This window comes from Protobothrops mucrosquamatus, unplaced genomic scaffold (genome assembly GCF_001527695.2).
Source record: "Protobothrops mucrosquamatus isolate PMUCROS unplaced genomic scaffold, P.Mucros_1.0 scaffold14, whole genome shotgun sequence".
Classification (NCBI taxonomy): Eukaryota; Metazoa; Chordata; class Lepidosauria; order Squamata; family Viperidae; genus Protobothrops; species Protobothrops mucrosquamatus.
In genome coordinates this window covers 76,622-94,840 of record NW_015386401.1, presented here as the reverse complement: position 1 = coordinate 94,840, position 18,219 = coordinate 76,622, and the positions used below count along the sequence as shown (strand labels likewise).

The window sequence follows — 18,219 nt, the reverse complement described above, 5'->3', positions numbered from 1 at the left end:
TAATAATAATAATAATAATAATAATAATAATAATAATAATAATAATAATAATAATAATAATAATAATAAAGTTGGAAGGGACCTTGGAGGTCATCGAGTCCAACCCCCTGCTCAGGCAGGAAACCCTACACCATTTCGGACAAATGGCTGTCCAGTCTCTTCTTAAAAACTTCCAGTGTTGGAGCATTCACCGCTTCTGAAGGCAGGTTGTTCCACTGGTTAATTGTTCTAACTGTTAGGAAGTTTCTCCTTGGTTCTAGGTTGCTTCTCTCCTTGGTCAGTTTCCATCCGTTGCTTCTTGTCCTGCCTTCCGGCGCTTTGGAAAATAGCTTGACTCCCTCTTCTTTGGGGCAGCCCCTGAGATATTGGAAGACTGCTATCATGTCCCCCCTCGTCCTTCTCTTCATTAAACTAGACATACCCAATTCCAGCAACCGTTCTTTATGTGTTTTAGCCTCCAGTCCCCTGATCATCTTTGTTGTTCTTCTCTGTACTCTTTCTAGAGTCTCAGCATCTTTTTTACATCGTGGTGACCAAAACTGGATGCAGTATTCCAAGTGTGGCCTTACCAAGGCATTGTAAAGTGGTATACAGAGTGCAAGCAAAGCACGTCAACTCAGATTCTGTCAAGATGCGTTCCTTATTTTTAAACTGACGAAACTGGGAATTAAAACTCTTTTCCGGGGATATACAGATAGTCCCCGAATTACAACCGCGATGGAATCTGCCCTTCACAATCATAAGCTGCGAGGGTCATAAAATCAGTCGGTCAGGTGATGGGCCTGATTTTATGACCTTTTTTTTTTGCAGTGGTCCTAAAGAGAGTAACGTGGTTGTTAAATGAACCTGCGATTCGCTATGGATGCAGTTTTGCCCCAAACGGGGAGAAATGTTGATTTTCAGTAAAAGCATTGTAAAAGGTGATCTCATGACCGGGGGGGGGGGGGAACTCTGCAAAGAGCCCCAAAAAAATGCAGCCTGGTTGCCAAGCAACCGAAGTTTGGTCATGTGACTAGAAAAAGGCCCCACCTTACAAGTAGTCCCGGATTGGCTTCAAATGGTTGCTAAGCAACCAGGCATAAGTGGAACAGCCTGCCTCCAGAAACGGTGAATGCTCCAACACTGGAAGTTTTTAAGAAGAGACTGGACAGCCATTTGTCTGAAATGGTATAGGGCAGTGGTAGGCAACCTTGGCTCTTTTATGACTTGTGGACTTCAACTCCCAGAATTCCTGAGCCAGCATGGCTCAGCTTGGAAACTCTCCCTTTCTCCTCAGCATGGCTGGCTCAGGAATTCTGGGAGTTGAAGTCCACGAGTCATAAAAGAGCCAAGGTTGCCTACCCCTGGACTAGATGACCTCCAAGGTCCCTTCCAACTTTATTATTATTAAGTCGAGAACTACATATATAAAAGCCGTCCTCGGCTTACAACCCTTCGTTTAGTGACAGTTCAAAGTAACAACTGCATGAAAAGAGTAACCCATGACCGTGTTTCACACTTACCACTGGCCTCCTTGTGGTCACATGATCCAAATTCGGAGGCTTGACAACTGACTCATATTTATGACGGTCGCAGTGTCCCAGGGGTGTCATGTGATCCCCTTTTGGGAACTTCTGACAAGCGAAGTCAACTTCTGACAAGCGAAGTACTAAACTGCAGTGAGTCACTTGACAACTGTGGCAAGAAAGATCATAAAATAGGGGCAAAATTCACCTAACAATTGTCCCTCGTTGCAGTGGAAATTTTGGGCTCAATTGTGGTTGTAAGAAAAAGACTACCTGTATTTCTCCTTAGGAACAGAAGCAGGCTATTGCTGCTGTCTATTCATCCCTCCACTCTCTTTTCCTCTCCCCCCCCCCTTAGACATCACCATTAAAGTGGACGACCCCGAATGCATGTCCAGCTCCAGCTACCGAGATGCGGAGAGCGAACGGTTTCTGTCTTCCGGGAGTGCCACGGGGCGGCGGGTGTCTTTTAATGAAGCTGCCCTTTTTGAGCAGAGCAAGAAAGCGCAGGAGAAAGGAAGGAGGTGAGTTTTGAGGTTTGATCAGGAACCGGTAGGCTGGGCTGGGAATTGGAGGTTCCACATCTGGAAGGCGGGAGAGGGAGCTGAGGTGGTGCATCTGAATAATAGAATGAAAGAACTGGAAGGGACCTTGGAGGTCTTCTAATCTATTCCAGAGGTCCCCAACCTTTTGGGCACCAGGGACCGGTTCCGTGGAGAGAAGTTTTTCCGCGGACCGGAGGGTGCGTGGTTTTGTGTGCTGCCTGCATCCCACGGATGGGGCTTTGCTTGTTTGTGCGGACCGGTTGCTGGCATGCCACAGCTCAGTACTGGTTCACAGTACTATTCCAACCCCCTGCTCAGGCAGGAAACTCCATACCATTTCAGACAAATGGCTGTCCAGTCTCATAATAATAATAATAATAATAATAATAATAATAATAATAATAATAATAATAATAATAATAATAATAATAATAATAATAGTAATAAACTTGGAAGGGACCTTGGAGGTCATCTAGTCCAACCCCCTGCTCAGGCAGGAAATCCTATACCATTTCGGACAAATGGCTGTCCAGTTTCTTCTTAAAAACTTCCAGTGTTGGAGCATTCACAGCTTCTGGAGGCAGGTTGTTCCACTGGTTAATTGTTCTCACTGTCAGGAAATTTCTCCTTAGTTCTAGGTTGTTTCTCTCCTTGGTTAGTTTCCATCCGCTGCTTCTTGTCCTGCTTTCAGGCGCTTTGGAGAATAGCCTGACTCCCTCTTCTTTGGGGCAGCCCCTGAGATATTGGAACACTGCTATCATATCACCCCTCGTCCTTCTCTTCATTAAACTAGACATACCCAATTCCAGCAACCGTTATTCATATGTTTTAGCTTCCAACCCCCTGATCATCCTTGTTGCTCTTCTCTGCACTCTTTCTAGAGTCTCAGCATCTTTTTTGTATTGTGGTGACCAAGTGTGGTGTTACCAAAAAATTGCAAGCAGTACTAACACTTCTCATTATCTTGATACTATATGACGCAACTTAGGACGGTTGTGGTCTTTCACTGAGGAAGTGGGCTGGGGAGAGGTATTCAGTTCTCTTTTGCTTAGTCTGAAAAAGTCTCCCATTACTTTTGAGAAATAGCACTATTAGTAGTAGTACTGTATAGTGGTAAGTAGCAATCATAGCAATAATAGGTTTATATCCCAGTTCTTCTTCAAAACTTCCAAATGATGTCCTTTCCCCTTATTCTCACAAGAACGAAGGGCCCTGTAAGGTTGAGCTGGGAGAAAAGTGAGTGTTTCTATGGGTCAGGGCAGACTAGAACCCGGGTCTCCCTGATCTACATCTGATTGGCTGTTGAACTGAGAGGGAGAGACTGGGCTAAAGTCAGCCAATGAGCTTCTGTGTCTAGAACTAGAATCTCCCCACTCCTGGTCCAGCACCTTCTCAACTTCAGCTGATTGGCTCTTGGAGTGAGAGGGAGGGACTGGCCCAAAATCAGCCAATGAACTTCCGTGTTGAAAGAAGGGAGTAGGACTGTAGTTGCAACACATTGAAAAAGTGAGATGACCATTTTTCACACTTAACAACCGTTGCAGCATTCCCCAGGGTCACATGATCAAAACACAGGCGCTTGGCCACTGGTGTATATTTATGACAGTTGCCCTGTCCTGAGGTCATGTGATCACCATGTGTAACCTTCCCGGATGTCTTCCGACAAGCAAAGTCAACGGGGAAAGCCAGATTCGCTTAACGACCACTTGATTGACTTAACAACTTCAGCAATTCGCTTAGCAAACTGTGGCAATGAAGGTCGTAAAAACGGGGCAAAACTCACTTAACTGTCTTTCTTAGCAATGGAAATTTGGGGCTCAATTGTGGTCGTAAGTCGAGGACTCCCTGTACACTTCCTTTTCTCTAGAAGTAAAATGTGGGATTGTGTTAAGATGACTTTGTGCTTCCTGCTTCATTGTGGCTTTTTTTCCCTGCTTTTCCCGGTAGGTACACTCTGACCGAGGGTGATTTCCACCATTTGAAGAATGCCCGCCTCAGCCATCTGCCCCTGCCACCCTCGGCTGCCCTCAAAATCGTCACCATCCACGAGTGCGAATCCAACGAGAACAGCATGATGACGACTCCACGCCTCCCACCGGTCAAGCCGAGCCTTGCCATCTTCCAAGTGAGCCCCTCATCCCTCCAGGGCAGGGGTAGGCAACCTTGGCTCTTTTATGACTCGTGGACTTCAACTCCCAGAATTCCTGAGCCAGCCATGCTGAGGGGACAGGGAGAGATTTCCATGCTGAGCTATGTTGGCTCAGGAATTCTGGGAGTTGAAGTCCACGAGTCATAAAAGAGCCAAAGTTGTCTACCCCTGCTCCAGGGTATGGGGGTGGAATCGAATTGGGCTGGGGGGATCAGTAGGACCAAGTCTCTCCAAGGGTGTTTTAGGTCATTCTATTCCAGTGTTTCTCAATCTTGGCCCCTGGAAGATGGGTGGACTTCAACTCCCAGAATTCCCCTGGCTGGAGGATTCTGGGAGTTGAAGTCCACCCATCTTCCAGGGACCAAGGCTGAGAAAACATTTTTCTATTCTGATGTTTTTTTAAAAATTATAAATTCATTTTCCAAAGTCTGAATAAATCAATAAATGAGTTTGTCTTCACACAACCAAGATAACTTGGTTAGTGGATTAGTCTGTTTTCTGGGGTTACACAATTAAACATACCAAATGGCCTCAATTTGCACACTAAGTGAAGCCACAGTAAAGGTAGCTAAGGTTAACACAAAATAAGTGTGTTGCACCAACGGAGCTGTTTGGTCTTCCAATAACTCAACTAAACATACCATTTGTACTTCCAAAATTGAGAATTTGACAGCTCCATTTTCAATTAGTTATTTAATTTATGTAAAACATTTTGTAGTCACCCTTTAAGTGCCAAAGCTTTCCAAGGCATCTTACACAAAGGAGTAATAATGTCAACAGTTTCCTTTTTTTTTTTTTTCACTTGAGTTGCTTTTAAAAATACTGTCTGGTTGCAAAGAACACCTTAAATACTTAACACAGATTAATACATACAATTACAGTATTCACACAACATGAGATGTTCATACAAGTAGCCTAGAGCAGAGGTCTCCAACCTTTTGGGCACCAGGGACTGGTTCTGTGTAGAGAGGTTTTTCCGCAGATTGGAAGGTGCGTGCTCTTGTGTGCTGCCTGAATCTCACGGATGGGGCTTTGCTTGTTTGTGCGGACCAATTGCTGGCATGCCACGGACCGGTACTGGTCCACAGACCGGGGGTTGGGAACCCCTGGCCTAGAGAGCTGCATGCTATATTAATAAATTAGACCGATTGGTAGATATGTAAGTAGGCAGGCAGAGAGGTGCTAGATAGGCAGAGAGATAAAGAGATAATGGTAGGTAGGCAGATAGAGAGATGATGCAGATAATGATAGAGTGATAGAGAGAGTGAGAGAGATAATTATACACACACAGAGATATACAAACGTACATAGATAATGATAGACCAAAGATAATGATAGATGTTCTCCAAAGGTGCTTTTTCTGAAAGGCAACTGGCTTTTCTTGTTTTTTTCCTTGAAAAAGTTTAACTTCTCATCCAAGAAGTTTTTTCAGTTCTAATGAAACAAAATGTTTTCAAAGAAAAAAATTGTCCAGTTGCCTTTTGGAATAACCATAACCATAACCTAGAATTGAGAATCTCCGTAGACATCAGTAATGATAATATCAGTAGAGACAATAGATGATAGATGATAGATAGATAGATAGATAGATAGATAGATAGATAGATAGATAGATAGATGGCAGATAGATAGATAATAGATAATAGATAATAGATAAATGATAGATAGATAATAGGTAAATGATAGATAATAGATAGATAAATGATAGATAGATAGATAGATAGATAGATAGATAGATAGATAGATGATAATGATCAATAGAAAGATAGATAGTGATAGATGATAAAGTGCTCTACAGTCATACCAGAGAGAAACGATAAATAATGATCAATAGAGAGATAATGATAGGATAGATAAGGAGAGAGAAATAATGATGGATGAGAAATGAGAGAGAATTGGCTGAGAGATGGATCAATCTTTGATTTGTATATAGGTAAATAAATTTAGACAGGAGGATTGTCTCTCTCTCTGAAGCATCTATTCTATCTGGTGCCCTTCAGATGTGGTGGGATCCTAGGTCCCCAGGGTCTCCATTCAGCTAGGTAGGACACGTTGACTGGCTATTACTGATATTATAATGCTCATAGATCTGGGTTAGGTCGGGTTAGGAAAGCTGTTACAAAATAGTTAATGGAATATCTAAATTTCCCATAAAAGTTTGAATCCCATTTTTCATGTCATCTGAAACCTTTCACAGCAGCCAACCATGAATATTGGAAATGTATTCAAATTGAGATAGAATTCCTAAAATTCTCATTTCAGCAGTTACTGATGTCTCTTAACACAGTGCTTTTAAAGGGAAGAAATCTACTTTCTGAGTTTCATAGAAGCCCTTAAATTAGAATCTTAAAAACCAGGGGAAGTGGGCTGCAATAAGTCCTTTGGATATCTTTAATAATAATAATAATAATAATAATAATAATAATAATAATAATAATAATAATAATAATAATAATAATAATAATTATTATTATTATTATTATTATTATTACTACTACTACTACTACTACTACTACTACTAAATTTATATCCTGCCCATCCCACTACTCAAAGTCTTTCTTGTCTTGCCTTCAGGTGCTTTGGAGAATAGCTTGACTGCCTCTTCTTTGGGGCAGCCCCTGAGATATTGGAACACTGCTATCATGTCCCCCTCGTCCTTCTATTCGTTAAACTAGACATACCCAATTCCAGCAACCGTTCCTTATATGTTTTAGCCTCCAGTCCCCTGATCATCTTTGTTGCTCTTCTCTGTACTCTTTCTAGAGTCTCAACATCTTTTTTACATCGTGGTGACCAAAACTGGATGCAGGATTCCAAGTGTGGCCTTCCCAAGGCATTATAAATGAATTTTCCCCATTTTATGATCTTTTTTGTCACAGTTGGGAAGAGAATCACTATAGTTGTTAGTAACACAGTGTTTAAGTGTAACTGGCTTCCCCCATTGACTTTGCATGTGGGAAGGTCTCAAAAGGGCGACCGTCATCAATATGAGTCAGTTGCCAAGCATTCGAATTTTAATCAAATGATCATGGGGATGCTGCAACGGTTGTAAATGTGAAAAAACAGTCATGTCCCTTTTTTCAGTGCTGTTGTAACGTTGAACGGTCACTAAATGAAATGTTGTAAGTGGAGGACTGCTTGTATGTGTAATGGCAGCCAATAGGAGCTTTATGTAAGAAAATAATTAATATAAGTTTATTGTGTTTCCAACGGAAAGTTAAGATAGCAGACACTTTGCCCAGCAAATGGCCGAAAAGCCGGATCAGTAGTTTACTGGGTTGTGCTTGATCGTCTTCTGCTTCCTCATCCTCCTCTTTCTCCTTCTCAACAGCCAACTGGAAGCCCCCTGCCCAAGACAGCGCTGACTAGCCATGGGGGTCTGTGTTCGAGTTCAACACTACCAGGGGACACTTTTAACTCCAGTGTTGAAGCTGCTTCCTCTGTTTCCTCCGACTCGGGCGAGGGAGTTGCGGTAGGTGAACCCAATACAGTGCAAAAAGCGGGCTGTATAAATTGTGCATACAGGTAGTCCTTGACTTACAATGATTCGTTTAGTGACCCAGGAAGTTACAACGGCACTGAAAAAAAGTGACTTATGACCGTTTTGCACGCTAAACGACTGTTTTAGCTTCCCCATGGGGTCACATGATCGAAATTCAGACACTTGGCAACTGGCCTGTATTTACGACAGTTGCTGTGTCCCAGGGTCACACGATCACTTTTTGCGACCTTCTGACAAGCAAAACCAGTGGGAAGTGAGATTCACTTAACAACCGTGTTAATAACTTAACAACGGCAGTGATTCACTTGTCAAGGATGAAACTTTGGCAGCTACGTGCCTCTGCGTTTCAACCTGCCTTTAGATTGGGGAAGGTGTTCCTTTCAAGTGGGTTAGATGGAGAAACGAAACTTCTTCGATTCATCCGAAGAACACGAGAGCCTGAAGCCTTGTCAAGGACACCAGAACAGGTGTGCATTTGAAGCGGATGGTTCCCATAACAAAGTGAACTTGTTGATAGGGAGTACATAAGACGTTGGGGATTTGGCTGGGAAAATTATTGTTTAAGTCTATGCATTGGTGTTGGAACCTCAGAGCTAGTTTTGCTTTCGACATAACCGCGAAGTGTATTCAATAAACAGTAAGCTTTTCAGAAACGGAATGAACGGAACGGAGTTTTATTTCGATTCTTGAGCTGGATGTGAACAGCCAGGGCAAGAAATGGTCGTAAAATTGGGTGCAACTCTCTTAACAACTGCCTTAGTTAGCAAGAGATATGTTGGTCCTAATTGTGGTCGTACGTTGAGGATTGCCTTTATTGGCATGTACACAGCACTGGGCCATGATTAACCCTTTCCTGTTCTCCATTCACACAGTCTGGCAGTGCAGCCAAGGCCGCTAAAGGAGCCCCCACAGCTCCTCCACAGGACCCCACCTCAGCACCTGCCCAGGGCACCGTCCTTCATTTCCTGACCCGCCTGCGCCGTCACGCTAGCCTGGAAGGAGCAAGTCCCTATTTCAGGATCAAGAAGTGGAAACTGGAAACCAGCCAGCGGGCCTCCAGTCTGGACACAAGAGGTGGGTGTCTCCGCTGGGTTTGGGAGGAGGGGGTTGCCAGCATTCCCTAAGTCTGTAAGTCAGAGTCCTAAAATCTAATGCAGTGTTTCTCAACTGTGGCAACTTGAAGACGCGTGGACTTCAACTCCCAGAATTCCCCAGCCAGCACTTGCTGGCTAGATTTAGTTGTTGGTTGTTTCATAGATCGTTTCATGGACGAATCTTCTGGGCTTGGAATAATTTTTAAGTAATTCTTAGGAAGAAGCAATGTGTGGTCATTGACTTAAAGAAGGGGTGTCAAACTCACCACGTCATGTGACGTGTCGTGACGTAGCGCGACTTTTTCCCCCTTGCTGGAGCTGGGGTGGGCGTGGTTTCGGGATGATGCATCCAGCCTGTGGGCCGGCAGTTTGACACCCCTGACTGGAAGGATGCGCCAAGAATCACTTTGCATTCTCTTGTTCAATGTTTCTCGAACTTGATAACTTTAAGACTTGTGGACTTCAACTCCCAGAATTCTGGGAGTTGAAGTCCACCCATCTTCAAGTTTCCACGGTTGAGAAACACTGATCTAAAACAGGGTTCCCCAATCCTCAGACCACGGACAGACAATCCGTGGCCCGTTAGGAACCAGGCCGTGCAAGCGAGCTAAGTCCCATCTTCGCACATGCAGGATCCAGGCAATGTGCGAAACCACACACACTCCATCCAAACCACCCTCCATAAAACTGGTCCCTGCCCCCCAAATGTTTGGGGACCCACTGACCTAGACATTCCTCTTGGATGTCCTTACTGGTCCTTCAAGTCTTCTAGGAAGGACTCCATCCATCTTGCTGCCGGTTGTTCTCTTCCCTTCCCTTCCAGCAGGAGAGACGTCTTCAGAGTACCAGATCCGACCTCATCTTTCCAACTATGAACCAGCATCGCAAGACTTAGTAGAATAGAGAAGCAATTCCCTAAAAAGCAGAGAAAGATCCTGCCTCTTTTCAATCGTGTGATATCGTGTGATATTTCCCATTATATCCCCACCAACTCAAATATATATGTATTACAGACAGTTCCAAAATTTTGGAACCCAAAATTTTTGTTGCTAAGCAAGACAATTGTTAAGAGGGTTTGCCCCATTTATTCACTTTTCTTGCCACAGTTGTGAAGAGAATCACTCTAGTTAAGTTGTTGTTGTTAGTTGTGAAGTTGTATCCGACCCATCGCAATCCCATGGACAACGTTCCTCCAGGCCTTCCTGTCCTCTACCATCTTCTGGAGTCCATTTAAGCTCACGCCTCCTGCTTCAGTGACTCCCTCCAGCCACCTCCTTCCTTCTCTGTCATCCCCTTCTTCTCTTGCCCTCCATCTTTCCCAGCATCAGGCTCTTCTCCAGTGAGTCCTTCCTTCTCATTAGGTGGCCAAAGGACTTGAGTTTCAACTTCAGGATCTGGCCTTCTAAAGAGCAGTCAGGGTTGATCTCCTCCAGGACTGACCGGTTTGAAGGCCTTGCAGTCCAGGGGACTCGCAGGGGTCTTCTCCAGCACCATAGTTCAAAGGCCCCAATTCTTTGGCGCTCAGCCTTTAGTTTTTAAGTGAATCCGACTTCCCCATTGACTTTGCTTGTCAGAAGGTCACAAAAGGGGATCACATGACCCCGGGACACTGCAACAGTCATAAAAACATGTCAGTTGCCAAGCATCCAAATTTTGATCATGAGACCGTGGGGTGATGCAACGGTCGTAAATATGAAAACTGCTCATAAGTCACTGTTTTCATTACTTTTGTAATTTCCAATGGTCACTAAACAAACCGTTGTAAGTTGAGGACTACCTTTAATGCTCTCCAAAAGATTGCTGGTCCCTAAACTGAAACGTGGAACAGTAGCATCTTGTACTGCAGAGACAAATGGACTCACTGATTTCAGTGCTTAAATTGAAGGAATAAAAACTTGGGAGGGGGGTCTTTGGTGCTCTCTGAGCCTGGCTGTTTTCTTGCAGACATTTCATGACCCAACTAGGTAACATCATCAGTGCTAGAAGTAAATGGGATTTGCAGAGTGGAGGAGGAGGAGGAGGACCGTGGGGTCCTTGGGGCTCTCTGAGCTTGATTGTTTTCTTGCAGACATTTCATGACCCAACTAGGTAACATCATCAGTGCTAGAAGGGAGTGGGGTTTGCTCTGACTAGTGCTGATGATATCCCAAAGGTGCTTTTTGTCCACAAGACAAATGGACCTTCTTGTTTTTCTTTGAAGACATTTTGCTTCTCATCCAAGAAGCTTCTTCAGCTCTGATTCAGCATTGAGGATGTTACCTAGTTAACAATAATAATAATAATAATAATAATAATAATAATAATAATAATAATAATAATAATAATAATAATAATAATAATAATAATAATAATAATAATAATAATAATAAAGTTGGAAGGGACCTTGGAGGTCATCGAGTCCAACCCCCTGCTCAGGCAGGAAACCCTACATCATTTCGGACAAATGGCTGTCCAGTCTCTTCTTAAAAACTTCCAGTGTTGGAAGGCAGGTTGTTCCGCTGGTTAATTGTTCTAACTGTCAGGAAGCATAAATACAGCCCTGCACAGAGAGCACCAAGGACCCCTCATTTCAACCCCAAACGGCAAATATTCTCCTTTATCAATAAAACCTCCATGGCCTGTGCATAGGGATTTTCGTAGGCAAGGGACAGATTTTTCCACCTCTTTTTCCCCTCAAAAAAATACCAAAACAAGTTTCAGAAATCAGGACTCCGGCCTACACTTCAGCGCCCGTCTCTTCCTTCAGGGTCCCCCAAGCGTCACCAGTTCCAGCGACAGCGAGCCGCGAGTGAAAGCATGGACCAGGATCGTGATCCTCACCAGACAGACATTATCCAGTATATTGCCCGGACGGACGACGTGGTTTTCCGGCCCGTGGCTGGACCATTCCTACCTGCTCCGGCCAGTCCAACATTATCTCTCGGCAGGTATTTTTCAGTAGATAAGTGGGAAGGGGGTGGGGGTGGGTCGATGCCCCAGAGAATAAGAGCAGGATTGAGAAACCTTTGATAGCTCTGGGGTGGAAAAACAAAACCAGAACGGACGTAACCACCATTGGGACCAGAATTTATGTGGCTAAGTGAGCTGCATAAATGTAATAATAAATAAAACAAATAAAGCGACCATTGTTTAAATGCAGTTGTACCCAATTTTACGGCCATTTTTGCACGGTTGTTAAGTGAATCACTGCAGCCGTTAAGCGAATCACCTGGTCATTAAGCGAATCTGGTCTTCCTCATTGAGTTGGCTTGTCAGAAACCGGCTGGGAAGGTTGCAAACGGTGATCACGTGACTCCGGGACGCCGCAACCGTCGTAAATACATTTACCGTGTGGTAAGATGGATGGCCAGTGAATTTGATAAATGAAATAAATAAACTGCCGGTTGCCGAGCACCCGATCACATGACTGCAGGGGGATGCTGTAACGGCCATAAGTGCAAGGACTGGGTTGTAAGTCACTTTTTTTTTGCAGTGCCGTTGAAACTTGGAACGGTCGCTAAACGAATAGCCGTAAGTCGAGGACTGCCTGTACCTCCTCTTGGAGAAGGTGATACTCTTGTGGAATTCAACATTGGGAATTTTCAAATTCATAAATAAAAGCTGAAGGACAGGTCGGAGTCCTTGGCTATCTGCCTTGGCTTGTTGGGGGGGGGGGGTTGAGAGGATGTTTTGAGGGGCCCTTACAAAATGGCTGCCGACCAGCTCCAGCCAGGAAGTTTTTAATGGCTGATAGCGGGAATTTTTCCTTCATTGTCCATGTTGATTTTGCTGAGGTCCTTCTTTTAAACATCAAGCCGTATTTCAGCCCTCATTGTCCTAAATAATAGATGGACTTAAATGGGAAGAAGCTATTTTAAACCAGACTCTCTTCAGCAGCCGTTCTTTTAAAACCTTCACCAAACGATTTTGTTTCCCGTCACTGTTGCCTAATTTTTCTTTTTTTAATAACTGAAAAGGCTGGGATCAAATCGGTTACATACCGCAGAGTTTCTTTCCCTCAGCGGTGGTGCTAGGATTTGAATGTCCAGATCGTTTATTGGATAAGAACCTGAATAATGGATGAACGTAGTGACCCAGATGCTTTGCCTCTTCCTTGCTAATGTAGTCTTTAAAAACAAACAAACACGTAATTTAAAAATAGATTTGGAGGAAATTATCTGCTTCCCACCCTGCTTTCTTCTCTCAAAAGGGAGGCCGAATCAGTCTGTCTCTGGAGGACAGCTGGTCCCCCAGAAGAACATGAGAATGGGAGAAGAGACTGGAGCAGGCTTATGGTCTAGCTTTCTGATCACCCAGTGGTGCACCAAAGGCTTTGGAGAAGCTCATGATGTATCTTTGCAGCTACAACAGCTGTCTCACCTTCAGGAGGTACAAGTAGTCCTTCAGAGATAGAATCAAGGTCACGTGAAGTATTAATACCACTTTACAATGCCTTGGTAAGGCCATACTTGGAATACTGCATCCAGTTTTGGTCATCACGATGTAAAAAAGTTGTTGAGACTCTAGAAAGAGGGCAGAGAAGAGCAACAAAGATGATTAGGGGACTGGAGGCTAAAACATATAAGGAACAGTTGCTGGAATTGGGAATGTCTAGTTTAATGAAGAGAAGGACGAGGGGTGACAGGATAGCAGTCTTCCAATATTTGAGGGGCTGCCACAAAGAAGAGAGAGTCAAGCTATTCTCCAAAGCACCAGAGGGAAGGACAAGAAGCAACGGATGGAAACTAATCATGGAGAGAAGCAACCTAGAACTAAGGAGAAACTTCTTGACAGTTAGAACAATTAACCAGTGGAACCACCTGCCTCCAGAAGCAGTGAATGTTCCAACACTGGACGTTTTTAGGAAGAGACTGGACAGCCATTGGTCCGAAATGATATAGGATTTCCTGCCTGAGCAGGCGGTTGGACTAATGACCTCCAATTATTATTATTATTATTATTATTATTATTATTATTATTATTATTATTATTATTATTATTATTATTATTATTATTATTATTATTATTATTTACAACCATTCCTTCAGTGACCGTTCAGAGTTACAACGGGACTGAAAAAAGTTATATAGCCAGTCCTTGCACCTGCAACTGACATTGCATCCCCCACAGTCATGTGTGATCAAAATTTGGGCATTTTGACAACTAGCATAAAGTTACCAAGGTTGCGTCATCCCGGGGAGGGTCACCTGATCGCCATTCGTGACCTTCCCAGCTGTCTTCTGGCAAGCAAAGTCAATGAGGGAAGCCAGATTCGCTTAATGACTGTGTGATTCACTTAACAACTGAAGTGATTCGCTTCTTTACTCCCTCTTTTACCACTTCGGCTGCCGAGGGAGATTTGCTTAACAGCAGTGGCCAAAAGCGGCGTAAAATTGGGCATGGCTCACTTAACCACTTCTGGTCCCAACTGTGGACTAGAAGACCTTCAAGGTCCCTTCCAGCTCTTTTCTGATGGATTGATCCAACTCCCTTGGATCGGTATCTGACTTGGGGTTAGGCTAGAAGACCTTCAAGGTCCCTTCCAGCTCTATTCTGATGGATTGATCCAATTCCCTTGGATCGGCATATGACTTGGGGTTAGGCTAGAAGACCTTCAAGGTCCCTTCCAACTCTATTCTGATGGATTGATCCAATTCCCTTGGATCGGCATCTGACTTGGGGTTAGGCTAGAAGACCTTCAAGGTCCCTTCCAGCTCTTTTCTGATGGATTGATCCAACTCCCTTGGATCGGTATCTGACTTGGGGTTAGGCTAGAAGACCTTCAAGGTCCCTTCCAGCTCTATTCTGATGGATTGATCCAATTCCCTTGGATCAGCATCTGACTTGGGGTTGGGCTAGAAGACCTTCATGGTCCCTTCCAACTCTATTCTGATGGATTGATCCAATTCCTTTGGATCTGACTATTTGCCACGCCTGAGGGGTCAGGAGGATTGAGTGGGGTGGGCGGGGCTTCGGTAGCACTGCTGCAACCACCATCTTGCCTTTGGATGTTGCGGGTCCTGGCGGCCTCGCCTTGAAGAGCGGGCACAGGCCTCGACCTGAAAAAAGATACGCAAACTCTGAGAACTGATGTAGACATAGATTTCTAGGAGCAGAAATCCACTAAGATTTGGTTGTCCCAAATGGGGCTTTTCAGGAGGCAACTGGACTTTCTTGTTTTTCTTTGAAGACGTTTCGCTTCTCCTTCCAGAAGCTTCTCCAGCTCTGACTGGATGGTGGGGAAGGATTTAGGTTCCTTGCAGACAGCTGGTCATTTGCCTTCTTTTAGACAGTCGTTTGAGGCTACTTGGAGGACCCACTTGCACCACTCCGGTGACTTTGAGGACACAGATAAACCTCCAAGTAGCCTCAAGGACTCTCTAAAAGAAGGCAAATGACCGGCTGTCTGCAAGGAGTATAAATCTTTCCATTCCCCCCACCATCCAGTCAGAGCCGAAGAAGCTTCTTGGATGAGAAGCGAAACGTCTTCAAAGAAAAACAAGAAAGTCCAGTTGCCTCCTGAAAAAAAGACACCTTCGGGACAACCCTGACCTGGATGACTAAGAATCTCCATAGACTAGATTTAGTCGGTTGTTTCACAGATCGTTTCATGGATAAATCTTCTGGGCTTGGAATAATTTTCAAGTAATTCTTAGGAAGAAGCAATGTGTGGTCATTGACGTAAAGCAGGAGTGTCAAACTCGCCACGTCACGTGATGTGTCGTGATGTATCGCGACTTTTTCCCCATTGCCGGAGCTGGGGTGGACGCGGTTTCGGCATGACGCATCCAGCCTGCAGGCCCGGCAGTTTGACATCCCTGACTGGAAGGACGCGCCAAGAATCCCTTTGAATTCTCTTGTTCAATGTTTCTCGAACGTGACAACTTTAAGACTTGTGGACTTCAACTCCTAGAATTCCCCAGCCAGCATTGCTGGCTGGGGAATTCTGGGAGTTGAAGTCCACTCACCTTAAAGTTGCCACGGTGGAGAAACGCTGTGTCAGAACTGCCATCAAACGCTTGAGCTTCGCATTCACTATCTGCCCGCCTGCCGTGGATTATGGGGGGAGGGAGCTGGGCGAAAGGGGGCAAGGCAAACAACTCATCGTACCTTCCAGAGATACCACCTCAAGGTCAAAGGCCTGGAAATGGAATGCAATGGCTCATCAACTAGCCCGCCATTGAAGAGATTGTTCCCAAAACAATTTATTCAAATGCAATTGGACAAAAAGGGACCAGTAAAGGGGAGGAACTGGATGGGAGAAAGTTAACCAGGGAACGTTGGCAGGCCGACTTCAGTTCTGACTTCTCTCTATACCAGTAGAGGCGAACCTATGGCACGGGTGCCAGAGGCGGCACTCAGAGCCCTCTCTGTGGGCACACGTGCCGTTGCCCCAGTCCTAGGCCTTCAGCTGGGTTTTATAAAATCTTTTCGCTTTAGGCCTCCGCCGCCGTGTGCAAAAAAAAAAAGGTTCAATCAATCAGTCAATTTCAACTTCTTGCAGGGAAAAAAAAAGATCTTGCAAAGTTGGAATTGATTGATTGATCTTTTTAGTCCCACCCAGTCTGCCGTTACCACCGCAGCCACGCCCACCCAATTGGCCACACCCAGCCAATGGGCCACACCCACACGGCACCCGACGATGCATAAGTGGGTTTTGGGTTGCAGTGTGGGCACTCGGTCTCTAAAAGGTTCCCCATCACTGCTCTATACTGTGTTCCACTTGGCTTTTAGTAAAGTATACCTTTCAACACGAAAGGAGTCAAGGGTCTTCCTTGCCTGAAGGATCGTCTTGGGGCAGGTCTGACACACCGGTCCTGATCCCGTGTTCTGTGTGCAAAGAAAGACGGACCGTGTCGTTGTTAAAGGCAAAGTGTATTTTTTTTCCTGCTGTAGGTTAGAGTCTTCCGAACCACCCAGTCCCACCCCACCCGAGCCATCGGAACAGCAGCCCACCCCCCTTTATCATGACATCTGGAGCCTACGGGCATCGCTAGAAAAGTGTGTTTCATCAGAGAAGGGCAACGATCAGGACTCGGCGCCCAGCGACGGTGGGGACAGCGTTTCCTCAAACGGCGGGCTACCAAGTTTCTCCTCCTCCTTGGCTGATGAGGCTGAAGCCGGAGAGGACAGGTCCTTGGCGAAACCCAAGCAGGATAGCGTTGAGTTGGAAGCCGGGACCCGTAAACTCTTGCAGATGGATAGCGGCTACGCCTCCATTGAGGCCCCCAGCGGACGAGTAGGAGAAGACCAGACGGCCTCAGAGAAACGTTTCTGCTTCACCAGCGCTGGACGCAAGGCCACCATCTTTGAGAGCTTTGAGGGACAGGAGCGAGAAGAAGAGGAGGAAGAGGAGGAGGAGGAGGAAGAGGAGGAAGCAGCTGGCGCCGTTGGAGGTCTCCTCCCTTCCAGTCCATTGCCCTGGGCACCATACGGGCAGATGTTCCCCGCACGAGAATCCTTCTCTCGCCGGGACTACAGCATCGACGAAAAAACAGACGCCCTTTTCAACGCCTTTGTCCGCCACGACCCCCAATTCGATGAATCTCCCCTGCGGGCCAAACACCGCTCCCGGACCCATTTGAGGAAGCAGTGGCAGCGTACCAAGCAGTACAGCGACCCCGGCGTTCGCTACCCCACGGCCCTGGAGAGGCACCGGACCCCCTTGCGTCGGGGTGACAGCGTTAACTACCCCCTGGAAGGGCGCTACCAAAGCACCCTGCCCCGCATTGTCAGCTCCGGGGACGAGGAGGTAGCCTCCCCCGCCACAGAAACAGGAGACAAGATCCAGGCGATCGAGGAAGAACCACCGGAGGAGGCCAAAACGGGATCCAACCTATACAGCAGGGACTGCCTCGAAGGCGGTCAGTGTCCAAGGCTGGGCACAGAACTTCTGGACAAGATCGCGGGGGGGCTGGAGGACATGTTTTTCACCCACTTGAAAAAACCACGAGAGAGTCTAGAGTGTGTGGTGGTGGTGGCCGCCCGGGCTTCCCCTGATCACAGCCCCGAATAGTGGCAAGGGGACGCACTGGGATGACCCTTTCTCTGTCTCGCCCTGAGGCTGGGGGGATGTCACGCAGGGCCTGCCAGCCAGCTGGGAGGCAGGGCGCTCCAGGGGCCCGAGGGCGCGGAGCGAGATCGAGGAACGCCCTCCTGCTCTGACAGCCTTCCGCTGTGTACGAGGCAGCCCCACCTGGAGGTCCCCTTGAGGGTTGAGAAGGTCCAGGGCTGAAGACGTGGCCAGCGGAGAGCTGTGTCTCGCTGGCCAGAAGACGGAGCCCACCGAGGACCTGGGGGAAGCTCTGGCTGGATCCATCCATGCCTTTCCAGCAGGGACCCGGAAGGTGGGGGGAGCATATCTCAAGAGGGGGGGGAACCTTCCCTTTTGGGGGGGTCTCTGAAGAGCGCATGGTGTCCGCTGGAGCCGAAGGGCCTTCTCTTC

At 46.0% G+C, this 18,219-nt stretch overlaps 1 protein-coding gene across 1 annotated transcript in view; it reads left to right on the top strand.

Moving 5' to 3' along the window:
• Positions 1 to 17,790, top strand: part of CBARP (CACN subunit beta associated regulatory protein) — a 26,043-nt gene extending 8,253 nt beyond the window's left edge. The window contains exons 4-8 of the mRNA XM_029283096.1: positions 1,864 to 2,029; positions 3,998 to 4,175; positions 8,574 to 8,775; positions 11,542 to 11,740; positions 16,671 to 17,790. Coding sequence (XP_029138929.1) covers positions 1,864 to 2,029; positions 3,998 to 4,175; positions 8,574 to 8,775; positions 11,542 to 11,740; positions 16,671 to 17,790 — 1,865 coding nt within the window. The remainder of the gene's footprint in view (positions 1 to 1,863; positions 2,030 to 3,997; positions 4,176 to 8,573; positions 8,776 to 11,541; positions 11,741 to 16,670) is intronic.
• The last annotated feature ends 429 nt before the right edge of the window (positions 17,791 to 18,219 follow it).